This window comes from Hesperophylax consimilis, chromosome 1 (genome assembly GCF_061612785.1).
Source record: "Hesperophylax consimilis isolate HC1 chromosome 1, BYU_Hcon_1.0, whole genome shotgun sequence".
Classification (NCBI taxonomy): Eukaryota; Metazoa; Arthropoda; class Insecta; order Trichoptera; family Limnephilidae; genus Hesperophylax; species Hesperophylax consimilis.
The window spans coordinates 10,693,862-10,710,262 of record NC_142836.1 but is presented as its reverse complement, the minus strand read 5'-3'; the positions used below and the strand labels follow the sequence as shown (position 1 = coordinate 10,710,262).

The following is a 16,401-nucleotide window of genomic DNA, read 5'->3' as shown; positions in this document are numbered from 1 at the left end:
TGATTTAATTTGCATACTTAAACCGTGTTTTGCGCAATTTTTCACAAAAAGAAAAAAAAGGGCAGAAAAAATGATCCAAATAATAATTGTAAAAATTCTAGAAAATATTAGCTGTTTTTTCGAATAATCTTAAATTAACACTGGACATAAAACAAATCTCTAATCTAAATGGGGGCGTAATAGTTAGCAACGAAAAATAATACACCAAATGGATCCATCCTTATCCAAAAGAACTTTTTCTACTCGTAGCGCGTGAACGATTTACTAAGATAAATAAGATACTTTTAGAATCAACATGGAAAAAGACTGTCATTCAGATTTTGAATGACAACTTCTTATTACATATTATTATTACTACCTACAATTTTGTTAATTTGAGAACTGTACACTCGCTGGCACAAAAAATCAATAAAAAGGCTTAGAGTATTGAAATTTGTATAAAAATGACATTTGATTAACTACTGAATATAATTAAAACTAAATTATTAAATTCCATTAAAAAAGTATATACGTTAACTTCATCTGGTGGTACAAGTCTAGTACTAGCTTCGCCTCCTATCCGCAAAAAACCGAAGACAATTCAACAATTTTGAATCCAAACAATTTTGTAGACGGTGTACAAAATGGTCTCATAGTATGTTATAGTTTATTACAGGTTGCAGGGTTGAAGTTAGTGACAGTAATGGGTATATATATTTATTTATTTTATTTAAATCGAAATTTGCTCCTTTTTGTAATGTGAAAGATTTGTTGTTTAAATAATAGGCAAAAGGTTGCTCAAAATAGCTTTATCTATGTTTGGTTACCAGACCTAAATATGTAGATCTTTCTGTTTCCTGTCTCTTCTTTATCAAACCTTTTTCTGTTCAATATCATGCCACAATATCATGGATGCAATACTGGTTTCGGGCAGTTGGGTGTTGCATAAAATATTAAAATATTGTTTTCCCAAGCTTCTTCCACATTTTCTTATTTTCTTCCTCTTTTCATTCCGTAAGTACTCTAGTGTGGCTTTTAAATTAAAGAACTAACTTAAATGTCTCTGATGAAGCCTGCATCCCGTTGTGTAGATTTGCACTCTAGTTCAAATCTAGTTCATTTAATTTCATTGACCTTTGGATATTTCGCCTAATATGAACGATATGAAACGGTTACGTGATAAAAACGTATGACTCACACATCGTTAATTCTCAACGACCGTTAAATCGGGAAGATTTTGTCACAAATGTGAATTAAACCCATTTAATATTGTTGGCAGACGTTAAACTTTAACGCGTCACCGCCTACTGAGGGAGATTGTCATTTTACTGCCGTGATAATGTGACATCGTGTATAAATTATTGCGTATAAACAATTCAGATGATACAAAGTTTATACAATCTGTACACTTGCGAATTTAATAATTCCTTGGCATTTCGGTACATGAAAATTTCTTTTTAAAGAATTTCTTCCCTTGTGCCTCTCATGTAGGTTGGGTTATCATTTTTATTAATTTTTGTACCTCCGTACACTTAATTAATAATATTTTAAATGTCGTTTTAAGGTATCATCCTACTTCAGAAGGCTTTTAAGTATTTTTGGGATTTTTGTACGGGTTCTATAAAAAATATTTCTTGATATGTCAATTTCGTTGAATTTATTTCTTAGGATATTTATTTAAAACACAAAAACTGAAAAGATTTGAGTTAATATGGTTGGGGCTACTTTCCGAACTAGAATTATGATTTTGTTTTGTAAAAATAACAAAAAGTCTCCAAAAATAAGCCTATTTTAAGTGATATTTTTATTTTTACAACTACCAAATATCAAGAGTTCATAATAATTCTAGTTCCAGGAGTAGCAATACATGTGACAAATATATAGTTTAAATGTTTTAATGATCAGTTCAGTATTTCCGTGTAAAAAATCAACGAAGGAAGAAAAATGGTGGTTTCGAGAAAAAAGCATTTAAAGTTTTTCTACGAAAAAATCTCTCAGCTAATCAGCGATGCCAGCACCATACATAATGCCTTCCGCTTGTTCAAACAGATCATTTTCTTCAAGTCTGGCATATCTTTTGCTCATTCTTTCTGTTTTTGTATATAAAGCTGAAAATATTAACAAGGGGCACAGCTGCAAGGCTAACGAATACCTGCTCGCTCAAGTAAAATCACGCCAGAGAGCGCCCTCAAATAAACTCAAAATAATAATACTTTGATCGATATGAAATTTCGAAATTCATCAAATATATATATTTTTTAAAATTAACAATGTAGGATGATACCTTAAAAAGTGTTTTCCTCTGTTTGAAAATCGTGAATCGCGTTTATAAGCAGAGATTGCAAGTGATTTTTATATGAGGCAAAGAGTTTTTGTTTACCGTCGTCTGTCGCTGACTTCAGATGAGATTTTTTTATGAAATGGTTCGTAATTTCCTGTTGCCGGATGTATCCTTTCCCAATAGGATATTGGTTACTTGGTCCACAAATATTCTTGACGTCGCCCTACATTTTTGTATAATTTATGTCTTGTTTTAAAGAAAACACGGGAACTTGTCTAATTATGTATATATTTTAGTTGACACGCTGAATTCTGAATACCTTATTATTTACACTAAATTCAATCAAATGTCAAATGTCAAAATATTTTAGTAAAAATAACGATAAAATTTCCATATTTCTACGGAAACGGCCCATCTTTCTCACACTGTGACGTCTTTTGAGTGACTTGATGGTTTATTGCATTTTGGAAAAAACACGTTTCTAATTACGTGATAAACTTTCGTTCGAATTTACTCATGCTCTTTGTGTACACAATATATGTGCCAAGTTTGTATTGTACGTCAAGTTTGTAATATACCTACGACTGTAATTTGGTATTTTGCATTGGCAATTTTTGTCGTAAGTCTTTTGGAGAGTTTTTTCGGTAGTGCTATCGAAATAACAATTGTCTTTTACAAACCTCTATTATGCTCTTCAATTACGTCAGAAAACCAACAAACAAAAATAATAAATAATCAATTGTTTTTAGGATACAGCAGACCCACAAAAATGTAAACCTATAATCATCTCATCACTCGTACATCCCGCTAACGAGGTAGTTTCATAACACCACTTGTTATTGAATTCCATGTTAACGCTTTGAAGCGTTGCGTTGGTTGGTCGTCCATCGCGTTAATTTGGCTCGCCACACGCCGCGCCGCGTTAAATCTCTTTGTATGGACTCCAGAGTTAAAAGTTCTGGAGCGTGAATTTTCCAGAATCCTAATTTGAAGCACCAACACTGCTCTAAACCACTGAGTGTTATAATAATAACAAATTCCTTTTGTTTCGTGTTGTATTTTTAAAAGCTTTTGCCGCTTCAGACCTATACATCATTTTTTTGGCGATAGGTCGAAGTATTTTGCTATTTTTGTAGTTCGAAAAATGCCATCGTTTAATTTTAAGCAATTCTTTACCCCACATAGTTCTGATTAGTGAAAGCAACCCTAAATGTATGTAGCTTTCACATCGTTTTGCAAGTGAGCTTAGAATGGAAATACCTTACCTGATGTCATCGATTATTACGTGTTATTGAATATAACTACCCATCATTGGGGTCCCTTTTCATTATTATGGTCACTAAGAATCTCGGCATTACATATCGCTGTAAAAATCATATGAGAAAAGCCAAAAGTAGAATACATTATTTATCTTTTTTCAAGAGTTATTCAAGACGTTATATTTGAAAACGGCAAAACATTTTTCGCAAGTATACCTTTAGCAACAAAATATGTCCAAAAAAATGTGGGTGAGGAATCTCTACACGGAGAAAAATGAGTATAGCTAATTTATTAAGAATTTCTTCAAAGTATTTGTAATGATAATGACATTATACACGATCAAGGCAAATGCAGGAGCATGAACACGTGTTCCGATGTATTAGGAGTTTACTTTACTTAAAGTTTATCAGGAAACGGCCTGCAATCCCGTTTTTAACCGGATTACCAATAATTAGAAGAAATTTTTAATAAATTAGCAAAACTCGGTTGTATTTTCCACAACACTTTTAAAACCTGTGTAAATACATACCAACAATATTATAAAAGCTGTTTAAAACTTATCTTGATAGAGCTTTGTCTGTTCTTATTTGATTCAAATTTTTTTCACCATTTTGTGTTTATTTAGAAACCTGCAATCATCTTTTGAGGATCTGTTCTAAATTAGTTTTCAGAAAATTACTTTCGAAGGTAATTAAGAAGTAGAAACCATTAAATTAGGCATCTTAAATTGCCTCATTTACAACGGACGCCCCTGCTCCGTGTTTATATATACCTTAAAATTTTTCGATAAATGTTCACTGTTAACTTTTCGCATATTTTAGGTGAGCGAGCATTTATTAAGGAATTGCGGAACAACATTTTCGCAAATCCGTCATAAGGAAATACGACAGTGCCCAAAGTGCAGCAATTACATATATAAAGTAAAATTTCGCACCAGTAACAAAAAGATTATTTTTTCACTGAATTTTCATGCCACTAACCAAAAAAAAAATAAAGATGCTTTTTAAAATGTTTCCAGTACCAAATATTGATGATATATTTAAGCAAACTTCAATTATAAAAATGTGTAAAGAAAAAAATAACACAGAATATCAAGAATTTTACAAACTGATGAGAAATGGAAATCAATTTATTACGCCAATCTTTAAAACAACTCAAATGCAAAACCATTATATTTACCAAGCCATAAAAAACTACAATAATCTCCCTTCCGAATTGCGCTGTATTACGAACCAACAAGAACAAATCAATAAAATCAAACTTTTTTTCAAAAAAAACTTATATTAAAAAAATATATGGATATATTATATTTATATTTTACACATAACATTGAATCACTGAAGTAAGAATCGTGGCTCCCTTATCAGGCACAAGAGCTCCTCTTTTCTGATAAGGTATACATGACCAATTATGTACCTAAATATTATATTTTTCAAAAAAATGTATGTATTAATGTAACTATGATCTATATTAAAATAATAAAAAAAATAAAAAATAAAAAATTTGACTACTAGAAATGTTTTTCACTACAACAAATGGTAGGATCGTGTAGACCACTTTTCACGGGTGGTTATTGCATGTGATGTCGCTTGTAACGTACTCAGATCTGGGATAGAACAACATGCAAGGTGACTTATTTGTTTACTCCTCTAGAAGGGGGTTAAAAAGTCAAGTTATTAAAGCCATTTGAAGATTAGATCTGACAATTTTATAATTTCGTCATTATTTTTTTAATGTCAGAAATTCAAATAATCCCTGCTTATTGTTGTACTTTTAAAATATATTTCTTATCGTGATTATCGTGATGATCGTGATTATATTTAAGTAACGGCTCTTGTTAGAGTTTAACCAAGGATTTTGAGACATTTGAGGCTGCTAAAATTCCATTGGACTACTTACATTGTAAAAGCAACTATTAAGTTTTTTTGTCAGAGTTTCATATTTTCTGCGTTCAAACCACCAAATTTCTTAAGGAAAAAATTAATAATATTCCATTATGTTCGATATAAATCAATCACCCTCGATCCGGTTAGGATTTCAGAGGCTTGAAAAATTGATGCGATAGCTAAATATTGTTACAAAGCCAGAGAACAGTGAACACAGGCAGAGCTAGTGGCAGAAGCTATATAGCTGCCGCGGAAACGTAGTGCTGCTTTGAAATTCAATATCCCCGTGGCTCTAGTCGCGAATAGCTATAAAAAGAATGTTTGATGGCACCTGCTCAAAACGCTGGAAATGTAATTTAATTTTTGAACATCCATCGGAAGTGAGCAAAGCCTTACTCATTCAACCTTTGTCACATTTGACCCACTCCGCGAGTCAAAAGAGGGATGGTATAATTTTAGGGTTAAATTATTCACACACAAAGAAAACCACCCGTTGTCATACTTTTATTGGAATATTTTATACGAACATTGAAATAAAAATCACATTACGACCCTTTTTTAACTGTGCGTTGACTTTTTTTATACAAATACAACAATTAATGTACTTTTGAGATTTTTATTTGTTTAAGAGACACTTATAATACAAGAGTGGCCTTCTGCTCAAACGTACTTGTCAGTACTAAATCTAGACGCAACTAAGAAATTTCTATTTCAAGTGTAAAATTATTATTATTTGCATGATGAGTTATCTCAGCTTTCAACAGTAAAACTTGTAAATTGTAAATGAAAAATTTCGTCTTTTCAAAAATTTTACAAAAAAATTGTTTAATAAACAATCAATTATTTATTTTGTTATTTCTTGAGAGAAATTTTATCATGATTTGTTATTCTGACCGTGCATAAAATTGTTATTTCGACGGTGTGTCTCTTAAAGTGGGATTTGTTTTGATTTTCAAAATTGGAACTGATTGCGAACAATCTTAAACAAGCGATAAAATAGGTAGAAAAATTATCCTATTAATTAATAATTTTATATTTTTGTTAAAAATTTTTGACAGCTTTTGTAATTTTTCAAGATTACTAACGGTGTTCATTCGAAAGGCTAATTTCTGTCGTTTTAAAAGATAAATCGTGATACTGGAAATAATACTTTCAGCTTTACAAATCCTACAGTTATAACATCACGTGATTATCCACGGATCTGAGCTGGTTTAAAATAATATATTCTTATGTGTGACCAGTTTTGGTTTTTTGCGCCTTGTTGTTCGCAATGAAACTGTAGCACCCTCCTGTCATGTTCCTATCAAAATGTTCCCATTATCACATAGGGTTACGCGTTTGTCAAGTACTCGCTTATAAATATTAGAAATTCATTAATACTCAGCAGCAATCTACCCGAATCAAGCATTAAAGCCACCCCAAAGAGTGGTAGACAAAGGCGCTACAGTCAAACGTGAAAACTCACAACCCTTGTGCATTATTCAACTCGTGTTAAAGGTCAGGGGTATGCCAACCTCTACTGCAGAGTTTACCAACCCGCCGTGCGCCGCTCGTAAGCAAGCCTTATTAAGTTACAGGTTGCTAGACATGAAAACCTATTCACTATCCAATCTAAAAATTTATATTATCATGCGGTGCATACTCTAACGTGCTTTCTTGTCATGAAACGAATAAATATTTTAGACAGACTTCGTAATACGTATGATTTAACCGATGTCTACCGCGACCACTCATGTACAATCTAAAATTTAGTTGTTTAAAATATTTGGAACAGTTTTATTTTTTTTTTTCATGTGCATGTTTTATCGTTATTTTAATTTATCTATGTTCAGTAAAAAACCCAATCGAGCGCGTAAAACGTAGCTCGTTGTAGACTGACTGAGTACCTTCTCGCTGTTGCTTATATAAAGTGCTAATACAATTCAAGTTGCACCTAAGAACGTTTCCGTAACATTCTTTTGCTATGGCTACAAACATTGCCACCCGTAACGCTGAACAACGACTGAAGTTTCCAGTATGTTCTATGACGGCCTAGGTACCTTAACGCTTGGCACTGGGTACTAAGTAGTACTTGACACTGGCTGACTTGAGTAGTGGCGAACCTCTACAGTATCATAAGTACTTATTTTGTACACTTTTTAGTATGTACAATTATTGAACTCCTACTGTCCATAGAACTTCATATATTATGATAACTTGTGTCGTACCTGCTTTTGCATTCATACAGAGTTTACTGTCCACTTACTATGGTACTCCTAAAGAACTTGCCTATAACAATGTATAGATGTAAAAGCCTCCAAAGCGAGAGTAACTAAACGAACATACGAAATTTACACTTTGAAACAAATTGGCAGCATTAATTTTTACTCGGGAGATATTGAAGTGAAACTTCTTTAGGCGCGTAATGGATTTTCGGGGACGGAGTAAAACCGAGTCAGAATCGACACGAAAATGCGGGTACCCCCACCACCGCTCACCGTTCACTGTCCCTCTCTCACCATATGCGCTTGTTGAGGTGGGGGAGCCGCTCACGAACGTTCTCTCTCTTCTCTTCTTTCCTCTCTCTCAGACACCAGCGAACTGCGCCACGCCAAGCATCAGCTGCTTGGTTAGTATACTGCGTCGTGAGTGTAATACGAGTGAAATACGTAATTGATTGTGGTTCATACGGTTAATTTGAAAATAGAGAGAGAGGAATAAATTAAATTTGAAAATAGAGAGAGAGGAATACTAGAAGTTTCACTTCTGTCTTGCGTAGGCTTGACACACCCACTTTTTTTTCAATTTGTGTGGGTATTTCAGGCGAATAATTATTGCTTATAATAATTCGTTATCCTTTGTGCTATGCATAAAAAACCTTGTTTCATAAATAATATTTTATCTTTAAAAATAACAGTTTTCCTTTAATGAGCATATGAATTCAATTAAGTTTTAGGGAAATGTTAAGATATACCTAATACATTTTCTGGAATATAATTGCTAGCTTAAAAAACTATCAGGGTGTTATGGTATTTCTTCAATTACTCACAATATTAAGATATTTAAATTCTGTTCAAATTTTTAGGGATAAATGATATAAGTTTATGTTTTACTGTACATTTAAGTGAACATCATATCCGGTATTGCTAAATCTTTATTTGAAAGATGTTAACAGAGATTTTGTTTTTAAAACGTAATTTATTTTCGTAACAATTGTAATATTTTCATAATAATTCATCATAAAAACTTTATAGCAAGTCATTATAGGGTAACCCAAAAGGTTCGCGACCCCTCCTCCTGTGCTGTGACGACCCCTGCACCCGACTAGGGCTGTAACGACCAGACCTCGGTCCATTAATCTTGCATCTTGCACGTAGGTACGGAACAATCCGTCATGTAAAATGGATTTATAGAGGTCATTTTTCCTAAAACTCACTTTACTCCGCTTCGACCCACTTCCAACTGTGCTTGTTAGGAACTCCGCTGTCTTTCTTTACACTTTATACTGGTATCAAATGTCATGGCGTGTTTTACTCGTACATATAAGAATTTCGTTACGGGTGGAATTCTTTATTTATCCATTATTTCCACAAAAAGCAAGCATTGTTGGAGCAAGCAAGGAATTAACGGCAATGGCAAATTTGCCAAAATGTCTTGAACGATCACTTGCCATAAAGTGCTTGTTCGTAAAACCTAAAAAAATATCAGATAAACGATAAAATCTAGGTGGATTCATAGGCTTTACATAACGTAGAAAACACTTCAAATGTTTCCATATTAATATTTTAATTAAATCGAATAACTAAATCGAAAACCGAAAACATATCGCTCGAGTGGTTAAAAATGTAATCCTGTAAATCAGTGATTCTTCTCCCGTTTCTGTGTTTATGCTGTTATGCTAGAATTTTTTATCATAATTTGATCAAACGCTGAAACGACACAAGAATCAACGATTAACGAAAATCATTCAAATGCTATAAAAAAACAAACATATTCTAATCGTTGATAAAGGGAATAAGGGGTCGTTTGGCTTAAGGTGGTGATTAATATTTTTTTTATTTTTCTTTATTAACTTCTGCATTAAAGCACTTATCTTGCACTATTAAACTAAATACATACTCGTATTCAGTCATAATACAGGTCGTAAAGATACTAGTCTGTTTGATTTATGTGGTGATCTCGACTGTAACAATTTGTGGTAGACTGATTCCAGTTTGTAATACTTTGGTGTGGTACTTCTGATAGAGATTTAGTGAGTTATCTGAAATAATAACATAGTATGGGTATACTATTTACACTATTTATTGTCGCATTAACTGTATAAGTTACTTGATGGAAGCTTACTGGTTAAAAGACGAAATAAAATAACACACCCATTTACACGTCAGGATAATATCTTTCATGCATTAAGACATGTTCATTATAATTTATAATCTTCCACGTAAGTCAAGTATGTGCTTACTAATAATAATAATAAAAAAAAATACAAAGTCATTTCGTACTTAACGATCGTAGGTAGTTGCCTAAGTACCTTAAGTCATTTTCTAGGATTAATATTTCCCTTGTAAATTTCACGCTGTATTTAATGAAGGCTTTAACCTTTGGTACTGATAATTACCCTATCTACATACTCCAACAACACTTCGTATAGAGGGGTAAATAATGGCATTATAGAGCAATGCTGATTAATAAGGGTGAATTATTATTAACAAGTAGCTGAGGTTGTTAATTCTAGTGTACCTGTCAACTAGGTAATAGTTAACTTAATTTTTGTCTTTTCCGCCATTCACTCCATGTAATATCATGAAATTCACATTTTTGCTGTTAATGACTTTTTAAATTTTCAATATTTCTTTATTCTTAATGATTAATAAGAATGATTGGATTATTTATATAGCGCCGTTTTCGTGAGAAAATCACCTCAAGGGATTTTTGGAGTCTATGGGTCACAAACAAAGAAACATGCATTTTTATAAATATATTTGGAACGTCATAATCAAATATTCCGTCAAATCTATTCGTGTTTTGTTGAAAAATATTATTTGATCATTAATTCTTCAATAATGACGGGCAATTTTTTCTTACGTTAGAAAATTTTTTTTCAGTGTACCATTTCAATAAAACGAGGCAAACGTAAAGTGCTATTTTTAAAGTAATAATTAAGGCGAAGTAATGGAAAATCACGTGTTTTTGGTTTGAAAATTTGATCGCTAAGAAATATTTGAGATGCTTTAATTAAATGCTGCGAGTAGAACACATCTTGGCCTTTGAAATGATGGAGCATTTTTTTCATAAAATCTTTTTATAAACCCAGAAAAAAATAAAGTTTTAAAACTGCTTTAAATCTCCTTCTTGCGAACCGTTTTTTGGTTATGGTTTTATTGTATAACATGACAAAAAAAATTCTTTAGAAAATTATGGGAAAACATTTAAATATTTGTGCCTGAACATCGCAAAATAAAATAAAACACACTTTTGGCGATACTTTTTTTCTTGTATGAATCAAAATGGGCGTCTGTTGTTAAGCGGGAATTCAAACCTTATCGCTATCTAGATAAGGAGTGTTATTGTCAGCGGCCCGATTCCAAATGTTATATGACGTCTTAGAGCTAACTAACTAACTAACTAACCATCACGCCGTTTCCCCGCAGGGGTAGGCAGAGAGGACGGACCGCCAAACAACTCGGTCTTTGCACACACTCCTTGCCTCATTCACATTCATACATCGTCTCATACATACTCTTCTATTATTCTGACTCTTGACATGGCCCGACTCGAGTATCTGATTCACTTGATCGTGCCATGTCTTCCTCGGGCGTCCCCGACTTCTGCTACCATTCACATTTGCATCATACATCCTCCTTACACTCCTATCTTCGCTCATTCGCTCTACATGCCCAAACCATCTAAGCGTCCCTTTCTTAATCTTACTCATTACGCTTACATCAGCCTTGCACTCTTTGCGGATCTCCACATTCCTCACACGATCAAACATGGTTTTACCACACATACGCCTCAGGGATCTCATTTCAACAGCATTTAATCTACTTTCATCCTTTCTTTGCCAGTTCCATGCCTCACTTCCATACATCAAGGTAGGTACCAGCACTCCGTTGTGGACTGCTAACTTCGCTTCTTTGGACAATTTTTTGTTAGCGCCTACGGCGTTTAGTCCTCCATTAACGGAATTACCTGCATTTACCCTTCTTTCAATATCTCTGTCAGCCTTCCCATCTCTCGTAAACATACTTCCTAAATACACAAACTCATCCACCTGCTCCAAGTATTCCCCATTCACAATTATATTGCACACTGTTTTCGTACTCTCTCTTTCAAACACCATTACTTTAGACTTACTTACATCCATCATTAACTCATTCTTCATGCATACTTCGTTCATCCTAGACACGAGAGACTGTAGATCATCTATACTATTAGCAATCAGCACCGCATCATCAGCATACAACAGGCAACATACTTTCAAATTATTCAAATTCGCGCCCAATCCCACCTCTTTCAATTCTTGCATACAATTATCCATGTATAGATTGAATAACCACGGTGACATTACGCAGCCTTGTTTAACACCTTTTGTGATATCAAACCACCCCGTAAAACCACCGTTTACCCTAACACATGCAACGCTTCCCTCATACAGAGACGCAATTGCCTGAGTCAGATTCGTATTCACTCCATACTTGGACAACACCTTCCATAGCTTTTTCCTTACGACGCCTCTGTGCAAATTAAATTTGACTAACTCTCAAGACTTATTCAACCACCATTCCATGGTTAAACAAAAGTGGCATATCCTTAATTTTATGAAACAAAAAAGTTAAACACATCGTGAACATTAATAGAATTTATCAAATGATGTATGATCTATTAAATTAGATATATTCTTTTCATTACTTCAATTAAAATTTTGTTTATTTAGAATATAATGAAATTAACCACGTCCTGCTAAAACACATACACACATGTGTGTATTACCTTTCTCTTATTTTCCATCCTTGTTTTAGGCTTTGTGATTTTTTGTATATATTTTTCATTTTGGAAAAGGTACGTTATTCATTCACAAACAGCATTTTATAAATCCAAAATACAATGGTCAACAAACGCTGAGAGCTACTTTATCTAAAATTCTGTTTATGAAATGTAGTAAGTCATATATGTAGATAATCGCTTATATCTAGGTTACATGCAGTTGATAATACCTATGCATTACATACGGAGAGATGACTAACATGATTTTTTTATCTTTGAGGAAAGTATATACAGGAAAGTTATATATAGCATCATAATATGTCTCCAATCGAGACCGCCGAGGTGGCGTAGAACAGGGACGTCTAGAGGCGCCTCGTCAAGGCTATGTGCTACTGTTATGGTTATTTATGCAGGATGTGTGATATGATAAAGTAGAATTTTTATAACACTCTGAGTTGGATTATTGCGTTTATTAAACCGAGTACAAGATTACGGATATGTCTTAACTAGCTACATTCGTGTTTATAAATGTGTCACCTCTCTATCTCGCTCTTTACTGGCAGAGTCAACTACACTATTTTAATCTCACACTATGATTCCCGAAGAAAATATGGCATGGGGAAGAAAGTGAGGTGAGACAAATGATTGAATAAATTTATTTTCTTCGTCTTTCAGCATCGCGACACGCAGGAGACACTGGCGGTACTGGACCGCCTGGACCTGGACACGGAGAAGCCGTCTGACGAGGAGGTGGCCAGGAAGTTTGGCTTCGAGGAGGACTACTTCAAGGGTACAGTGTCCTGGTGGCAGAACATGAAGCCGCAGATGTGGAGCCTATTTGATGAGCCCTACAGCTCTAACTCTGCCAAGGTAAGATGTTTATTATATAAGATGTTGATAATTATGACGCATATAAGTAACTTTGAAATTTTTGTACCAAAAATGCGCATTTTAAATTATCTTCTTGTAGAAACCATAAAACGATTTATCGTGATTTTTTTGGGGTATTGAGTCCCTATCCGCTTATACCACTATTAATCTTTAGCCAAATAAGTGGGAAGCGCAACACGGCATAATACCCAAAAATAAATTACCATATAAATCACAAATAATGTTGGCAATGAAAATCCCAAATCTTACCTATAAACCTTTTTTATGTTTAAATTATTGATTTAAAGTAGAGTACTTATTTTTTAAACATTCTCAACATTTGGGAAGATATTAATACTAAATATAACCCAATAAGGGTTATTTAAATGGTGATAAAATATATAATTTATTTTTAAAGCAGTATTTTTACAACATTTTTTACATGAATAACAGTTTTAAATAAGCGTACGATTTTACTCAATATTATATTGTTTCAAGTATGGTGCTTGGGTTTAGGAGAGGAGTGTTAAGTAATGCAAAATAAATATTTTTTCAAACTACAAATAATGAAAACAAAATAGAATTAAAGGTATCAACTAAGACACGGATAGGTAAATACAGAAACATAAATAAAAAATTTCAAAATTTTGAAAATAATCCATATTTATAAATATTATTTACGTATATAATCAATCAAAAGAAATTTTCAAAAATTACCATGAGTATCTCACTGTTTTGAAGAATAAACAAGGTCTCCAGTAAAAATTTAAACGGCGTAATCATTGTAACACACATCAATTATTGCAGCAGCAGTTTATTTTTAACAAATGAAAATAATATAAAATAGAGCTACTAACTATAATTATACTGAAGAAAAATAGATATTGGAAAATTAGAGAAATGTTGAAGGAGTTAAATATCATGTCATTTTAAACAAATTATTTAATTCAATACTATATTTTCAATCTACAATAATGGATGGCTATACATCAATTGAATTTGTAAGAAATAAACAGATAAAATTGTTCGAACATATTGATGATCATTATTCAACAGGAAAAAAACAATTTATTTAGCTTTTCTGAAGTCCATGGGTCTTTCAATTAGCAACAACCGTTTTCTTTCAAATCTGTAGAGATTATTTTTTCTCTTTTTCAAAACGACGTCTTTTAAAGGCGTAATTGCTGAATTTTATTGCTCAAAAGTCGGTATGGTTGTACGGAAGAATATATTTTAAGACTTTTAATTTAAAAGCTTTTTAGAAAAAAACAATAAGTTATTCAAAGAAAACGCAATTAGCATGAATGACTAATAAAATATCTTCAAAGTGACCAAATTTAGAACATTCGACTAAAACTTCAAAGTTAAAACGATTATTCAGGAAAGCTTATGGAACGCCATTTCTGTTTGAATTATTCCCTGTACAAGTTGCTCCAAATTGTACGAGCCGAAATTGTTAAGTCGCCAAGAAGTAACGGGGGAGGCACCGTAGAATTATTTCGCGTCGAAGTTTTAACTAAATACTATCTTACAATAATTAATGTGGTTGTCAATCTTCAGAAGTTTACGAGTGTGTTCAAAGTTTCCCCTGCGTATAAGTTAAAAACTTGCGAACATTGTTGTAGACGAGGACTAAGAACACCGGTTATGTTTAAAGTGTCCACATTTTGCGGCTGGTTTAATTTGCATAATTGATGACTTGGATGAGCACTCAATTTATTATGTAAAGTCTTCGAGAGAAAGTTGAATGAGGAAATTATATTATTACTTTTCATTTTTAAAATAATAATTGTTTTTCGGTGTTCGTTGTTGTTCTACTTGAACCAATTTGAAAATAACCATTTTTTAAATGATTCAAGTTTTACTATTTGATGTCTTCCGTGATTAAAATTATTGAATATAGTAAACTTATTTCCTCTTTTACTTTGATGTAATTTAAGAAAAAAAAACAAATTATTTTCAGTTTCAAAAGATTTCAATGTCTTTTCTTTGATTTTATTCATATCAAATCAGTGAAAACATAAAATAAAGAGGAAAGGGCCTTGTTTTTGGCTATTAAAGCCTTTCAAATCCGGCATGTTTTTGAGTTGAAAACTTTTTACCAGAAAATTCCGACAAAAAACCTTTTTTAATAAATGATTTCACTCATGAGGTAATAATTTCAATCTCATCTTATGGGGTATTTTTGAAGAGATGAAGGAGTGAACCTGCGTCTTGAAGAGAAACCATTCTACTGCCGAACTGTTCAACTCCTTGAACTTGTCCTCGCGTAACAAACTTCAACTGTGCACAAATGTTGGACGCGCGTTTTGCGTGTTTCTCGACTGTTAACCGGTTCCGCTGGATGCTGGTTCATAATAAAAAAACATAAATAAGTTTTTTTTTTTTTGTTACATTTGGTAACAAAACGGAAACTTTTCCCAGTGTGACAAGCTTAGCTAAAATTTATGTTACAATAATTATAGTGAAAAATCAATAAATTTGAAATCCTTCTTTTTTATTTATTTGAAAAAACGGAGATCGAAAATATTTAAATTATGAGTAAATCTGATCCCAAAATTGACCCAATGCAAATTGCGTAATCTCCGGGTTTTTCACACTACGCCGGAATCCTTTAAGTAGGGGAGACCGGGACAATAAGGAATTTGCGTCAATTTTCTTAAAATATTATCAATGTTTATTATATTATAATTACATTCAAACTTAAATACTAAAGTTATTATAAGTTCATAAAGTTTGCATTTTTAAGCCTGCCAAAACGACCTTAATCCGAGCGGTTAGAGGTAGATGGGTGCGTGACGTCATCTGTGCTCTGCGCGTCTACCGTGGGTAGTACTGGGTTGGCATTTTGTATGAAGAGTTTCTTTATTCTTCGTTAAGGAATTTCATTATTTTTTATAAATGTTAACCGGCTAAAGAAATAACGAATATTTTTTTTAAAACAAAATTTGATATGATTTTTAATTCAGGTCAAAACATCGTAGGACATTGGAGCTCACACGGTATTATCCTTTTACCTACGTAGCTCACAGGCTTATTACGTTGCTGCAGTTTGAGGTATACTCGCCAGCGGGGTTAAACCATCGCTCTTACGTAAATTTTAAATGAGTTCCTACTTATTAATTTTTACGAAAACGTCAATTTTGGTAATACGTGATT

General features: G+C 32.9%; 1 protein-coding gene across 1 annotated transcript in view; it reads left to right on the top strand.

Annotated features, from left to right (window-relative positions):
* Shaw (potassium voltage-gated channel shaker cognate w) overlaps positions 1-16,401 on the top strand; it is a 502,823-nt gene that overhangs the window by 384,192 nt on the left and 102,230 nt on the right. Inside the window, exon 8 of the mRNA XM_089648338.1 lies at positions 13,048-13,242. Within this exon, the coding sequence (XP_089504464.1) occupies positions 13,048-13,242 (195 nt within the window). The remainder of the gene's footprint in view (positions 1-13,047; positions 13,243-16,401) is intronic.